General features: G+C 41.5%; 1 protein-coding gene across 1 annotated transcript in view; it reads right to left on the reverse strand.

The window, feature by feature from the left end:
* Nucleotides 1-210: 210 nt before the first annotated feature.
* Nucleotides 211-14,899, reverse strand: part of LOC126418683 (uncharacterized) — a 412,934-nt gene continuing 398,245 nt past the window's right edge. Inside the window, exons 28-29 of the mRNA XM_050085576.1 lie at nt 5,356-5,504; nt 211-4,942 (exon numbers count right to left, since the gene is read on the reverse strand). Coding sequence (XP_049941533.1) covers nt 4,736-4,942; nt 5,356-5,504 — 356 coding nt within the window. The 3' untranslated portion in view covers nt 211-4,735. The remainder of the gene's footprint in view (nt 4,943-5,355; nt 5,505-14,899) is intronic.

Below are 14,899 nucleotides of genomic sequence, written 5' to 3' on the forward strand. Positions count from 1 at the left end.
TTTCAAAAACCATGAAACTGTTGGACCTGGATGTCCAGAAAGGGAGTCCTTCAGGAGTGCAATGACTCTGCCACAGCATTTTCATATATCAGTCAACACGGTGATATATGATCTTTGATGTGACAATAGAAACAATTTGATTAAGCACTAAATAACAATAAATTCAATTATTTTTTAATTTTATATTTATTTTGTATAGAAACCCACCAATATCAACAAATGCACAATAAAAAACTGGCAAAACAACCATTGCAAATTTCTCTCTCTCTCTCTCTCTCTCTCTCTCTCTCTCTCTCTCTCTCTCTCTCGCGGGTGCGCCCACACACACACACACACACACACACACACACACACACACACAATAAATAATACATCAAAGACAATGAAACCCAGATTTTATGCAATGCAAAACAAGAAAGTAACATCCAGCTGGAAGTAGTAGAACATTATAATGCAAAGTTATATATCAAAATACTTGCACAGAATCCTTAGAGCAAATGTTGCCATGTACTGATTACAAACACCATCTTTGTCAGTTTCTGCTAAGGTTAGTGCAGGCTAAAACAAGGACTTATGACACAAATTCAATAATGTATGCTATTTAAAGCATGTAACAAAATTAAATAAGTAGTCACAATAATTTAAAACTCAGACTGTAAAAATGTTTCTTGGAGCTTACTGCTTGTCATGAGTTGTTAACAATCAACTGAAAACACTGGATGATGACACTGATATCACCAGTCCTTTTAGAAACACAGATAAGTGACAAAACATAGATGTGTATTGGCCTCTGATAGTCATCCAATTGATGAATTCAATGGGCTAAAATTATTTGTCTGTGCAGCTTACTCATAGATATCATTTCAAAATCCACCTACAAGACATTGTAACTTGGGCATCTGATAGGCAAAAACATCAGTGAACCACATACAATGCATTAATTTACCATTTTGAAAATGTATGAATACAATAATCAGTTCATCTATGCCACAACATAATGACCCATTCAAATTTTTATTTTTTGCACCTAGGGAATAACTTTATTATTAAATTAAGTAAATTTCCAAATCTTAAATATTCTTATTATGAATAAAAGTACTGTAAGAATGTCAATGTATCTTAAGCAAGGACTGGATACAGATATAGCTTAATTGCACATAAATTAATGGGCAGAAAATAGTATAAAAATAAATCATTCAAAAAAATGTAACACACAATATCATAAAATACAGGTTTCATGTTATTACGCAGATCAACCTTATAGTATTTTGTACTTAGAGCTTTTACTTCTATTTTTATTACTTTCCAAGGATTTTTTTGTTGCCCCACAGTGCTTGTTTTCATACTCAAGACCTATTCCCATTCATCCCGAATACTTCTTGAAACATTTATTCTAATGCTGTATTCACTCACTTGTTAGATGAACGATAAGAAAGTCTTAGTACCCAACATATGGTCTCTTGTTATTGTTATATTAATAAGAAAGATATTGTATCAACTTTGCTTTTTCAAAGACAAGTATAATAATTTCTGCTGCTAGCACTGCAAATGTCAAAGATGAATCAAATTTCACTCTCAAATGTCATACTTTTTTGAGGTATTACAATATGGAGAACTTAGGAATTATCTGTTTTTAACATCAAACTAACCGCTGACTAAAATGGAAGTTTGAGGGGAAGGAAAGAAAGAAAGAGAGAAAGAGAGAAAAAGAGAGCTGCACCATTGCGACACCAAGGGGCAAATATAGGTTTCTATTCTATCTGTGTAGTTCAAGTGTCTCAACTATGGAATATGTTGAGAAAAAAAATCTCTGCAACAAACCATGAAAAACTGAAAACTCTTAAAGGACAACACAGAAGGAAAGTGAAGAGGGTAGCTGAGCTGTATGCCTACAGGTGTCCTAACAGACTGAATGATAGTTCAACTAATGTGCAAAAAATTGTTATTGGGAGGCCACTGGAATGCTTCACAAAAGGTAAGGGGCATCCTTACAACGAATAAAGTGAATTAAATTGATTTTATGCGCACTGATGCTCTATGCAAACATTAGCTCCAAAGATATTGTGAGCATATCTGGGGTATGTCAGTCCAGCATTGCCTGCAATATGCATGCAGTTTCCATGTGTACAATGTGTCACTTAACTGGAGGTTTAACCAACGTAAGTAATTCTGCTGTTTGTTCTAATGTGACACCAGGGTGGGTAGTATGTTCTTTCTACAAAATTTTGCTATACCAATGAATAAACCTTTAAAAATAATGAAAAGCTGAATGTAAGAAACATGCACTGTTGCAAGAAATATGCACTATTGAGGTACTGATAATCCACACTTGCTAATGCTTGTACAACATCAGAGGCAGTGGACTATGAATGCCTAGAGTGGGGCTATTGGAGACTACGTAATACGGCCTTACTTCACTGAAGAGACCTGAAAACATAACAGGTATACACAATTTCTTACAGAAGCACTATCAGCTTCTATAGAGGAAGTAATGCTTGAAATATACAGCACAGCAGGTACCCAGCTGAATACTCACTTGTGACTACAAGCTGCTCACACAGTTCTTTCTCAATCCCTGGACGAGATGAGTAGGAGTTATGTAATTTTACAATGTAAGTGTGTATCTCAAAATATTTTTTTTCATGCAGTGTTCTTATTTAACATTCTTTAGACCTCAATTTCATGTTTTATAAATTCATTCATTTGTAACACATACCTGTCTTTCAAAACTCTGGCAGCAACAACAGCAGAACTGTTACCGTAATTAAAGCATGAACTATTCTTCCATGCCACATCCTTTGCCTTCCTGGTGTTGCATTGGTCAAACAATATGTATTGTGAATGGTACCAGTTTCAAATTAAACTTGTTTCAATGATTACTAATTAGTAATTACACTATCTTAGCTTTGCCATAATGGAGCACCGTAACAGCTGAATGTAATATTTCCTTATGACAACATTAACTTTCACATAGGACAGCAATCGGTTTGATGGTTCCAAAACTATAGACTAATTTTCAGAGAGTGAAATGCAGTTAACTACAATATTTGCAACAGTAATTACCATACTTCCATTTCAAAAAGCAAAGTTAATACCAGTACATTTGTAATTATTATAGCTATGGCACTTAATGATGACTTTCTTATGATTAATCTGGGTGCAGACAGTTTAAGATGAACAGTTTAGTTGAACCATCCTGTACATGTGCAGTATGCAATATTTTTATTGTTACCATGTATTTGTGAGGACAATAACTTTTTCATAAATTCAATGCACAGAGCAAAAAGCATTAATAGTCTAGGCTAAATAAATGGTTAAACGGTAGTGGATGAAGCTGACAACAATGAATAGAAACATGAAACTCTGCAATGCTATTATAAAGTGACATACATACTGTTAACACACAGATAAATGTTAAGGCACATGATATAATTCAGCACACTCAACACACAACATTATTCAGAATTTGTTATTTTGGTTTCATACTTATCATCACAGCCATTAAATTCAGAGTGACCTATTTGATACTTCAATAGCAAATTCCTATTCACTTACAACAATCTATTCACTGCAAAAGACTATCATAATTTTGTATGAAAGGCTCTCAGTGTTTTACCTACATCAACTGCAAATAATACTCAATGTTTTCAAAAGTACCATCATCCTCTCCACCTAAAAGAAGAATATTATTACTTCTATTTATACTCTACATCACTGGCTAATTACTTCCATTTGGTGACAAGGTGAGGGACCAATTGTCACAACAAGATTTAGATACAGGATGATAAAACATATTAAGACCTCAGGGAATAACTTCCATGGTACTATAGAGGTCTGTAAATGGCAAAAGCTGTAATAAGTCAGTGACTGGAATGTATACAATAAATAACTGAGGACTCTGGATGTAACAACATCTTTGACATGAAGAGGTTCACATAGGTGAGGATGTAAAGATGGACCAAATCAAACCAATTAGAAGAGTGATGACAAAAAAGACATGGATAGTATCAGCAATCTATCATTTTATTGCTGACAATGAAAATAGGATAATTCTTGAAACATTGAGCGAAAATTCACAATTGATATTGCTAGAAAACTGAGTATGTTTTATACAATAATGCTTGCAGCAGAAGATTTCTTGAAATCCTCAAAATTTTAATCGTGTTGAGCACACTGCTACATTATGAATGCATTGTTATACAAACTGTTTACTACTCATTTCACAGTATCAGTGGTAAATACATAACACATTTTCACAGAAAATGTATGGATAAAGTTACATACACATTTGAAAAGCCCATTCATTTAATTTCACTGAACACAAAGGTGGCCAAATGCGTAAAAGTAATGAGATTTTTAACAGCTTTCAATAATAACCTATGCTAACAATGTACAATACAACACAAAGTAATACACAATGAAAATACTTATAAGCATTCAGTCATCGTATTTTCAAAGTCAAGACAGGTCATGTGATAAAATGTAGGAATCTTTGTTTCTACAGCTAACTACAAAGATAAAGCTGTTTCTGTTACATGAGTAAACTAATTAATCAAATGATACTGAAACAGTTACACATAAATATTTGTTCATTTTACATTTAAATTTGGTGAAATAATAATCACAGAATTCACTTATGAACACATTACTCAAAATATATATACATATACATATATTTTTAAAGAGAGCGAGCTCCATGTGACCGGTTATCTTCACAGCATAATACTGCAGTTCTTTATAGCAACCTGCCCTGACAATTTGTCTCACCACATTTACAAATGATTACTCTCTCTGGAACACTGTCCACATCATAGCCATAGTTCCATGTTAGCTCTGTATTGGCTGGCACAAATGAATTAGTAAAAAATGCTACCCATGGGAATCTCAGATCATGCGTGTCCACAAAGACATTCTGGGCAAACAGGTTTGCATTACACGAATGCTGCAACATGGATAATAAACAGAAGTTTATTAATAACAAGTCACTTAAGAAGCACTTCACGATTAATATTAACAGCATGGCTACAACCCCTAAAAAGAGGTATAAGACAGACACACAAAAAACTTGTTGTAGATTGCCTTAGGGGCATACATCACACTGTTCTCCACACAAAAGCCAATAAACAACAATATTGCTCTCCGCGCACTTCCACATCAAAAATCTTGTTAACAACAATTAACAGCAAATTATGCATTCTCTCAAATTTACGTTAAACTGGAATCAACATAAAAAATTGCAACACTAACTGTATTAAAAGGCAGCAAATTATTTCATGTTATTATGTAATTCTATAGACAGTGATGCGATTCCAAATTATTGGTTTTCACTGATAAGAAGAACGGATGACTACTTACATTGATAAATCGACCAACATTCCCACAAGTTTTAGCATCCAGGATATATCTTCCATTCCGGCCAAACAGAATTCTTGTAGAGGGTGCCATTATTTTATGCTGCTTCCCAGTTGGCTTCCGAGAAACTGTGGTTTGTCCTCTGTGTTTTGCTAATAAAGAGCATATTGTGTTTTTATAATGGGATAACGGTAGAAAAAGTGAGTAATGGGTTTTAATTAATTAAATTCTAAAAAAATTTAACACTTAGTATAATTAATACTGTATTACCTATTACTCCTGCTTTCTGCAATATTCACACACCAGATAGCTGAAGATACAGTGTATTTTATTTATAAACATATTTAAAACACAGACTGCTCAGTTTTTACATTTTGGTAGACTTCTTTATGCCACATAAATACCAATGCACATCCATGGGAAGTAATTTGACAGGGTCTTTCGGCACAGTCATTACAAACTTTCAGGAGAGAGAGAGTACACCTAGATGATGGAAAATCACATAGCAATGCATGGTCAGAAATGCTTTCCTGGTGTGGTAGTGACAACACAAAACACAAGTAACTAAGGGAAGGAACAGGGTTAAAAACATGTTTATTATGCTTCGTGCAGCAGAAACCAAGAAATAAGAACGAAAACAAACAAGGATCATTATCAACAAAGGTGTTTGAAATTACAGCTCGAGACCATGGTGAAGGCCTCACATCTCCGGCGCAATGAAGAACATCAGATCTTCCGTGCACTGGAGATGTGAGGCCTGCATCACGGTCCGGGGTTGTATTTTCAGACACCTTCTTTGATGACAATTGTTGTCTGTTTTTGTTTTTCTTTTCTTGTTTCTGTCGTTGGTTGGTTGGTTTAAAAGAGGGGGGAGGGACCAAACTGCTAGGTCATCGGTCCCTCGTCCTAGTTAAAATACTTCCACAAAGGTGGGAGCAAAATAATAGACACATACACAACACAGTTAGAAGAAAGGAGAAAACCACAGGAATGAGAGAAGGGCAACAAACACTAAAACAGACAAAATCAGACAAGAAAACCACTGAGACTCAAGAAACATGTACAAGAGATCAAAACAAATGAGCACATTATCATGGCTGGCTGACCATGAGAATAAAAAGGAGAAGCCAGGCACTCTGCAACACATCAAAACCTCCACCCTAAAAGTGCTAGGGTGGAGGACACAGAGGGACAAAGGACATGTACTAAAACTTTCATCAAATGATAAAACCCACCTTCACAAATAAATTCTAAAACTAAAGCTGCTGCTGCTGAGACATTGTCATCCAACACCAAAGGTCGGGTGCTGGGAAAGTTAAAAAGTCCGCTGCAGAGCGGCTAAAAGTGGGCAGTCCAGAGAGAGGTGGACGACCATCATTTTTGAGCCACAGCAACACGGAGGTGGGTCTTTGCAACGGAGGAGGCAGCCATGGGCAATGTGGAACTGGTAGAGGGCAACTGATTCCCTGCGAGAGGACCACATGGAAGACTTCCACACTTTCACAGTCTCCTTAATGACAAACAGTTTGTTGTGCGTTATGCCATTCCGTCTCCCAAAGCCAAAAAAACCCCATGGCATAAGACAGAACGCAGGTAAATTTCAGAGATGCCCATCTCCAGAATTGGTTTCCGCGTAGCCTGTTTGGCCAGCCTGTTGGCAAGTTCGTTGCCTGGGATTCTGATGTGTCCTGGGGTCCACAGTCCACACAAACATCCCTGAATGGCGGGACTGTTCCAGGGCATAGATGGACTCCTGAATGGACAATACCAAAAGACAGCGAGGGTAGCACTGGTCGATAGCTTGTAGGCTGTTCAAGGAGTCAGTACACACAGGAGGAATGACTCACCAGGAAATGAGCAGATGTGCTCAAGAGCACGAGATATAGTCACCAGCTCTGAAGTGAAAACACTGCAGCCATCTGGCAACGAGGCTGTTCAATATGTCCTCCATGAACAGACACAAAGCCTAAGTGACCATCAGCCATTGAGCCATCGGTGTAAACCAATTCATGGCCCCGGTAAATGCTGAGAATCAAGAGGAAGTGATAGTGGAGAGCTGCAAGGTTAACGGAGTCCTTAGGGCCATGTGAAAGGCCCAGAAGAATCTGCGGCATAGGTGTACATCATGGAGGTGTACGTGAATGGACCTTGAGGAGAGGTGGTAACGGGAAGGACTCCAGTTCAGACAGAAGGGACCGGGCGCGACTGCAATCGTAAGCCCTGACCTGGTCCGCCGATGCGGGAGATGAAGTGCAGTAGTTGGGAAAAGGAGATGCTAATTCGGATACACAGGAGAACTATGAACGTGTGCAACGTAACTGGCGAGCAGTTGTGCATGCCTAACCTTCAATGGAAGGGCTCTGGCCTCCACCAGGACATTGGCCACCGGACTCGTTCTAAGCTCCTGTCGCTAGGCGAACTCCACAGTAGTGCACTGGGTCAAGTAAACACAATGCTGAGGGCGCCACCGAACTGTAAACCAGACTCCCATAGTCAAGGCAGGATTGAACAAGAGCTCCGCAGAGCTGCAGAAGCCTAAAGCGATCTGCACCCCAGTTGGTGTTCCTCTGGCAGTGGAGGGCACTGAGGTGCTGCCATCACTTCCGCTTAAGCTGGCGAAGGTGAGGGAGTCAAGTCAACCGGGCGTCGAAAACCAGTCCTAAGAATCGGTATGTCTCCACTATAGTGAGTGCATCGTCATTAAGGTAAAGTTCTGGTTCTGGATGAACGGTGCAATGCTAACAGAAATGCAAGACACACGAATTCACAGCTGAAAACTGGAAGCCATGGACTAGAGCCCATGACTCAGCCTTGTGACTGGTTCGCTGTAGGCGCCTCAGTAACACCAGTAATGGAGGAGCTGTACGAAATGCAGAAGTCATTCGCATACAGAGAAGGTGAGACTTACAACCCTTAAGCTGCTGCTAGACCATTAACAGCCACTAAAATAGAGAGACACTCAATACGGAGCCCTGCGGAATGCAGGGGGAACTAGGGGAGGCACCGACTTCGACATGGAAAGTATGGGGTGACAGGAAGTTTCGGATAAAAATTGGGAGCGGGCACTGGAGACCCCACTCATACAATGTGGCAAGAATATATGATGTTGCCAGGTCATGTCGTATGCTTTATGTAAGTCAAAAAAGATGGCAACCAGATGTTAGCATCGGGAAAAGGCTGTTTGGATGGCAGACTCAAGGGACACAAGATTATCAATGGTAGACGGACCCTGGCAGAAGCTGCCCTGACATGGAGCCAGTAGGTCATGTGACTCCAGGACCCAACCCAACTGTTGACACACCATATGTTCCAGCAGCTTACAAAGTAAGTTGGTGAGGCCGATGGTCAGGTAGCTATCCACGTCACGTGTGTTTTGACCGGGTTTGAGCACCAGAATGATGGTGCTCTCCCGCCATTGTGAATGAAAGATGCCATAGTGCCAGATCTGGTTGAAGATGATGAGGAGATATTGCTTGTAGTCAGATGAGAGATATTTAATCATCTGACTGTGGATCTGATCCGGCCCAGGAGCTGTGTCGGGTTTATGTGAAAGGGTGCTGAGGAGTTCCCACTCTGTTAATGGGGTGTTATAGGATTCACTGTGGCCTTTAGTGAACGAGAGGACTTTCCTTTCCATCTGCTGTTTGAGGGTGCGAAAGGCTTGAGGGTAGTTCTCCGACGCAGAGGCTCCAGCATAGTGCTCAGCAAAGTGCTCGGCAATTGTGTTTGCATCGGTAGATAACACGCCATTGATGTTAATGCCAGGGATACCTGTTGGGGTCTGGTATCCAAAAAGGCACCTGATCTTCATCCAGACTTGGGAATGTGACATATGGCACCCAATGGTCAACACGTACCTCTCCCAACACTCCTATTTCCATCGTTTTATAAGCTGGCGAACGTGGGCACAGAGTGGCTAAAAGCCTATTAGGTGCTCTATGGAAGGGTGCCACATATGTCACTGCAGAGCTCGCTGATGCTCTTTAATTGCTTCAGCGACTTCCAGCGACCACCAAGGGACTGTCTTTCGCCGGGGGCACCCTAAAGAATGAGGGATCGCATTTTCTGCCGCAGGAACGATCATTATAGTGACATGCTCAACGACAACATCAATGGCACCATGTGGGAGAGATTCAGCAGTGAAAGCAGGGGTGAACGCTTCCCAGTCTGCCTTGTTTAAAACCCGTCTGATTAGATGTCCATGGAGTGACAGGAAGATGGGGAAGTGATCTCTACCACACAGGTCGTCATGTACTCTCCAGTGGATAGATGGGAGAAGGCCACCAGGACTGCAAACTGAGAGATCAATGGCATGGCCGAATACGTGCCATGTGCCTCACTGAAATGTGGGGGGTGCTGGGTGGGGTGTTATGTGCGTTAAAATCTCCCAAAAGTAGGAAAGGTTTAGGGAGTTGATCAATCAGTGCAGCCAATACGTTCAGGTGTATTGCACCATCTGGAGGAAGATATACATCGCAGACAGTTATTTCCTGTGTCGTCCTTATCCTGACAGCCACAGCTTAATGAGGGGTTTGAAGGTACACAAGTTCACTGCATACTGAGTTCAGGACATAGAGGCAAACTCCACCTGACACTCTATTATAGTCGCTACAGTTCCTGTAATATCCCTTACAGCTGTGGAGGGCAGGGGTCCGCATTGCCAGGAACCAGGTTTATTGGAGGGCAATGCAGAAAGTAGATGTAAAGCTCAACAGCTGCCGTAGCTCAGCCAGGTGGCAGAGAAAACCATCGCAATTCCGCTGGAGGATTACATGATCGTGAGACTAGGAAGGCATGAAACATTCAATGAGGCAGTCTATGCCTCAGGGTCACCTACTGCCACCTGATGAGTACCTGTGCGATCAACATTCAACATCCATTGTGTCTGAGGATCCAGTGAGATCTAGGTCCTCAGCGGATGCCAGAATCTCCACCTCATCCTCAGACACAGAGCTTGTAGGTAGTGGTGATGTGCGTGCCACTGCTGCCTTGGTTCTTGGGGGTCTTTTTCTTTTTATGTTTCTCTCGCTGTTCCTTAGGTTTGTCCAGCTGGGAGGGCTTCACTGTTTCAGTCTCAGGGACTTAGGAGGACCATCAAGCCCTACAACCAGCTACCTGTGGTTGCTTCAGCTACTGGCGGGTGTCAGCTTTGCCACTGGTAGGAACCTGGGAGGGGAGTGACTCAAGGGATCCCTTCCTGGCAAGAGGAGCCAAAGAAGACTTACGCTGTGGGGACTGCCGTCCCCGATGGTTGGAGGGGTGTTGCTCCTGAAGTAGGTTATGCAGGAGCAACAGGGAGGGAAGTGCCCCCCCACCATCAAAGGGGCAGATGGAGTCTGAAGGCTCTGAGAGTCAACTGTACACAGAGGAACAGAAGATGGTAGAACTGTTGTTGTAGTGGCGGCATAGTCTGACTTCATATGTACAGGATGTAGCCTCTCATATTTTCTCTTAGCCTCAGTGTTGGTCAGTCGGTTCAGGGTCTTGCATTTCATTATTTTTCTTTCTTTCTGGAGAATCCTGCAGTTTAGCGTGCAAGACGAATGGTGCTCTCCGCAGTTGACACAGGTGGGAGGAGGGGCACAGGGAGTATTGGGATGTGAAGGACGTCCACAATCCCGACAGGTGATGCTGGAAGTACAGCAGGAAGACATATGGCCGAACATCAAGCACTTAAGGCACCACGTAGCGGGAGGGATATATGGCTTCACGTCACACAAAGGTAGACCATCACCTTGACCTTCTTGGGTCATCCTCGAAGGCCAAGATGGAGGCACTGGTGGCAACTTGGTTATCCCTCAGACCCCAGTGGACGAAATGGATACCTCGCCGCTCTAAAATGGCGCCCAGCTCATCGTCAAACTGCGAAGGAAGGTCCTGGACCATATTTAAGCTCTTATGGGACGTGATGGAAACAGAAATATCCCCCAGCTTGTCACAGGTGAGTAGTGCCCGTGACTGGGCAGTGGATGCTGTTTTGATCAAGACCGACCCTGACCACATTTTGGACAAGCCCTCCACCTCCTCAAACTTGTCCTCTAAATGCTCCACAAAAAAACTGAGGTTTCATTGACAAGAAAGATTCATCAACTCTCGTACATATGAGGTATCGGGATGAATAAGCTTCACTGCCATCCTTAGCCTGACGTTCCTCCCATGGTGTGACCAGGGAGAAGGGGGAGGGGAGGGGGGGGGGGGGATGGGATGATTTGGGGTCGTTATTTCATAGCACTGAAGTTAGATCTTGATCGCTTAGAGACTGCTGGTGTTTGACCACCAGCAAGAGATGACTTACTATGCTTGATGGTGCGTCATCCGTCCTGATGCCACCAACTCCGACCAGGGGCCCTCCCCACAGGCTCCACCCAGCCACAGCAAAGGTCACCTGTCAGGATGGCCATTGTCGGGAGTCCCGATGCCCCTGGGTGACAGGCAACTACTCCTTGGCACAGGCATCAGCAGAGCGATTCCTGTGTGGTCAGGGGGCTACAACCAAAAGGGTATGTGGCGGCCTCACAACAATGGACTGGCTACCATGCTGGATATCATGTGCAAATGAGCTAAGAAGTCCATTATCGTTGACAGCGCAGAAAGCAATTCTGCACAGAGGATGGAGGGTGACCTCGCCCAACAGCTGGAGAATGAGCAAAAGTGCAGATCCACGCTGACGAAGGATGCGAGAGATCTCAGCGCATGATGACACTATGCACCATGTAAGGCGTCCTTCACCAATTGGCTCGCTCTTCAAGAAAGTTTTGAAAAATGAATTCTTTAACCTGTTTGTGTCCTCTTATTTTGTTTTGTGTCATTACTACCATGCCTGGAAAGTGTTTCCGACAATGCATTGCTACTTGATTTTCCATCGTTTAGGTGTATTCTATTTCTCCTTAAAATTTGTATGCTGTGATGAACCACGGGCTGGCTACAGCTGCCAGAGACTGTGGGTTTTGTGTGCGCACAGGCGTGTGCGCACGCATGTGTGTATCATTTTTGACAAAAGTCTTGTTGGCCGAAAGCTAACTTTCCGATAGCCTTTTGTTGTGCCTTTCTGCGACTCAGCATCTCTGCTATATGGTGAGTAACAAACATTCTTTTCATAATATTTTTACATTCCATCCTGGATTTTCCATTGTTTTACTATACACATGTTGTAGAAACAGTTCATAAGAAGAAAAAAGGAGATGTATATTACCTGTAGGAAACAATTTGGTTGCATACTACAGTAATAAATATTCTGAGAAGAGCAAACATCATGAATCAATACAGAAAACTAGCTATGTAAATTCGTGATATGTTGGGTAAAGTAAATGAAGTAATCAAATGGTAATTTTAAGAAGTAGGAAAAAAACATGTAAAAATCATATACCTTTAGCGAACAGGTATGTTACACAAGTTAAGTGACATCTTGAACTAATTTATAATGAACAAGAGGGAGGGGAGGTCTTAGCAATGGATCCACTAAGACGCTTGTCCAATATACATGGTGGCGCATGAAATTTGTTACCAATTGTTTCTTTCACAATTTACGACGCACATTAGATATCCCACTGGGATCTCTACAGCAGTACCAGCAGAGCTTGGAAATACAAATGAGTTACGAAATGACGTGTAATTCACGATACTGCCGCTACGAGACTGGTAAGCAGTAATGGCTAACAATGGAAGACTGACAACACAGCAACGATTGGCAATTGTGTTCTTTTTCATTAAACGAAAAGTATTATTGTGACTCAGAGGCATTTTCGACAACAGTTTAACACATGATGGGTCCCTTGCAAAAAGACCATCCATAGGTTGTATGATAAATTTGTACAGGAAGGAACAGCATTGGAAGCGAAGCGACCTCCACCTAAGCCTGTTTGTTCGCCAGAGAATACTGAAGCGGTACGAGTTGCTGTACAGAGAAGTCCCGGGAAATCGTGTAGAAAGGCAGCAGTGCAACCGGGAATATCCAGACACTCCGTTCAATGCATTCTTAAAAGTGACCTCCATACAAGATAACCTGTGTACAGAAGCTCACTGAAGAACACAAGCAGCAGTGGGCGGAGGATAGGGAAGAAACCCTCAACAACGTTTGGTTTTCAGACTAGGTGCATTTTCATTTAGATGGTGTGGTTAACAAACAAAGTGTACTCTTTTAGGCCACTTAAAACCCACAAGTGCTTCATGAACGACAACATTATGCTCCGAGGATTACAGTGTGGGCAGCAATTTCCAGTCACGACTTACTGGACCGTTTCTCTTTGAAGAAACTGTGAACAGCGAGCGTCATTTGAGCACGCTTCGCAATAGCTTCATTCCACAGCTTCTTGCTACTGCCTTGCCCTTCAACACGCAGTGGTTCATACAAGATGGAGCAAGGCCACATACTGCAAACACTGTGTTGGAGTTTTTACACGAGCATTTCGACATGTAGATCATTTCACTCAGGTCTCCAGGTCGCATCAATGATGGACAAAATTGGCCCCACAATAGTCCAGGCCTCAATCCATGTGACTTTTTTCTTTGGGAGTACCTAAAGGAAAAAATTTTCCCGAAATGTCCACGTGATTTAATGGAGCTCAGAAGACTCATTCTTCAAGCTTGCAGTGAAATTATGGAAGACATGTGCCGTAGGGTAATCACTAACTTCAGTTTTCGTTTGAAGGAAGTTAGGAAACTAAATGGTGGCCATATTGAGCATGTGCTGAGTTAGAACATATCTCCATAGACGGCTCTTCATTGTAGTATACGTTCCTTTCAGATTGTATTGACAATAAAGTTTATATTCAAAAACAAAATGGTAACACATTTCGTGCGCCACCCTGTATATGAAGCAACCCAAAGACAAATTTTCCATCAAAGAATGTTACGCAATAAAATTCAGTATCAACAGTTTACCAGTTGTAACAGTTTTTAATAATGATTTTCTATTGGGAACACAGAAAATTGGTTCATTAATACCATGGATAAGAAATCTTATCAATGTTACATCCAGCACCCTACATAAAACTACAGAAAAAGTAATGCCTATTAGGAATATACTCGCAACAAGTGAGTCAATCAGAACTTGGGGTCTGAGTGATCTGCTTCTGCTTTCTAACCTTTCCAAAGCCAACCTTCTTTCCTTCTTGGGGCAGGATTAATGATTCCAGAAGCTTGGTATAGTTTCTTCTACTTTTACATGTTAATGAAAGTATCTGCCTGGAGTGTAGCCTTAGAATATGGAAGTGACGTGCTCATGATAAACAGTTGAAACAAGACAAAAGAAGCTTTTGAAATGCATTGCTACAGAAGAAAGTTGAATATTAGATGGGTAGAGCAAGTAACTAATGAGGAGGTGCTAAATCTAATTGGGGAACAAGAAATTTATGGCACAATTTGACTAAAAGATGCGATTGGTGGATAGGACATCATGAGAGATAAAGGAATTGTCAGTTCAGAAATACGGGGAAGTGGAGGTAAAACTGTAGATGGAAATCGAGGTTTGAACACAATAAGGAGGTTAAAATGGATGTAGCTTGCAGTACTTGTATATTTTCTTCACTGAGTGTACCACAGCCATACA

This window comes from Schistocerca serialis, chromosome 9, assembly GCF_023864345.2.
Source record: "Schistocerca serialis cubense isolate TAMUIC-IGC-003099 chromosome 9, iqSchSeri2.2, whole genome shotgun sequence".
Lineage (NCBI taxonomy): Eukaryota > Metazoa > Arthropoda > Insecta > Orthoptera > Acrididae > Schistocerca > Schistocerca serialis.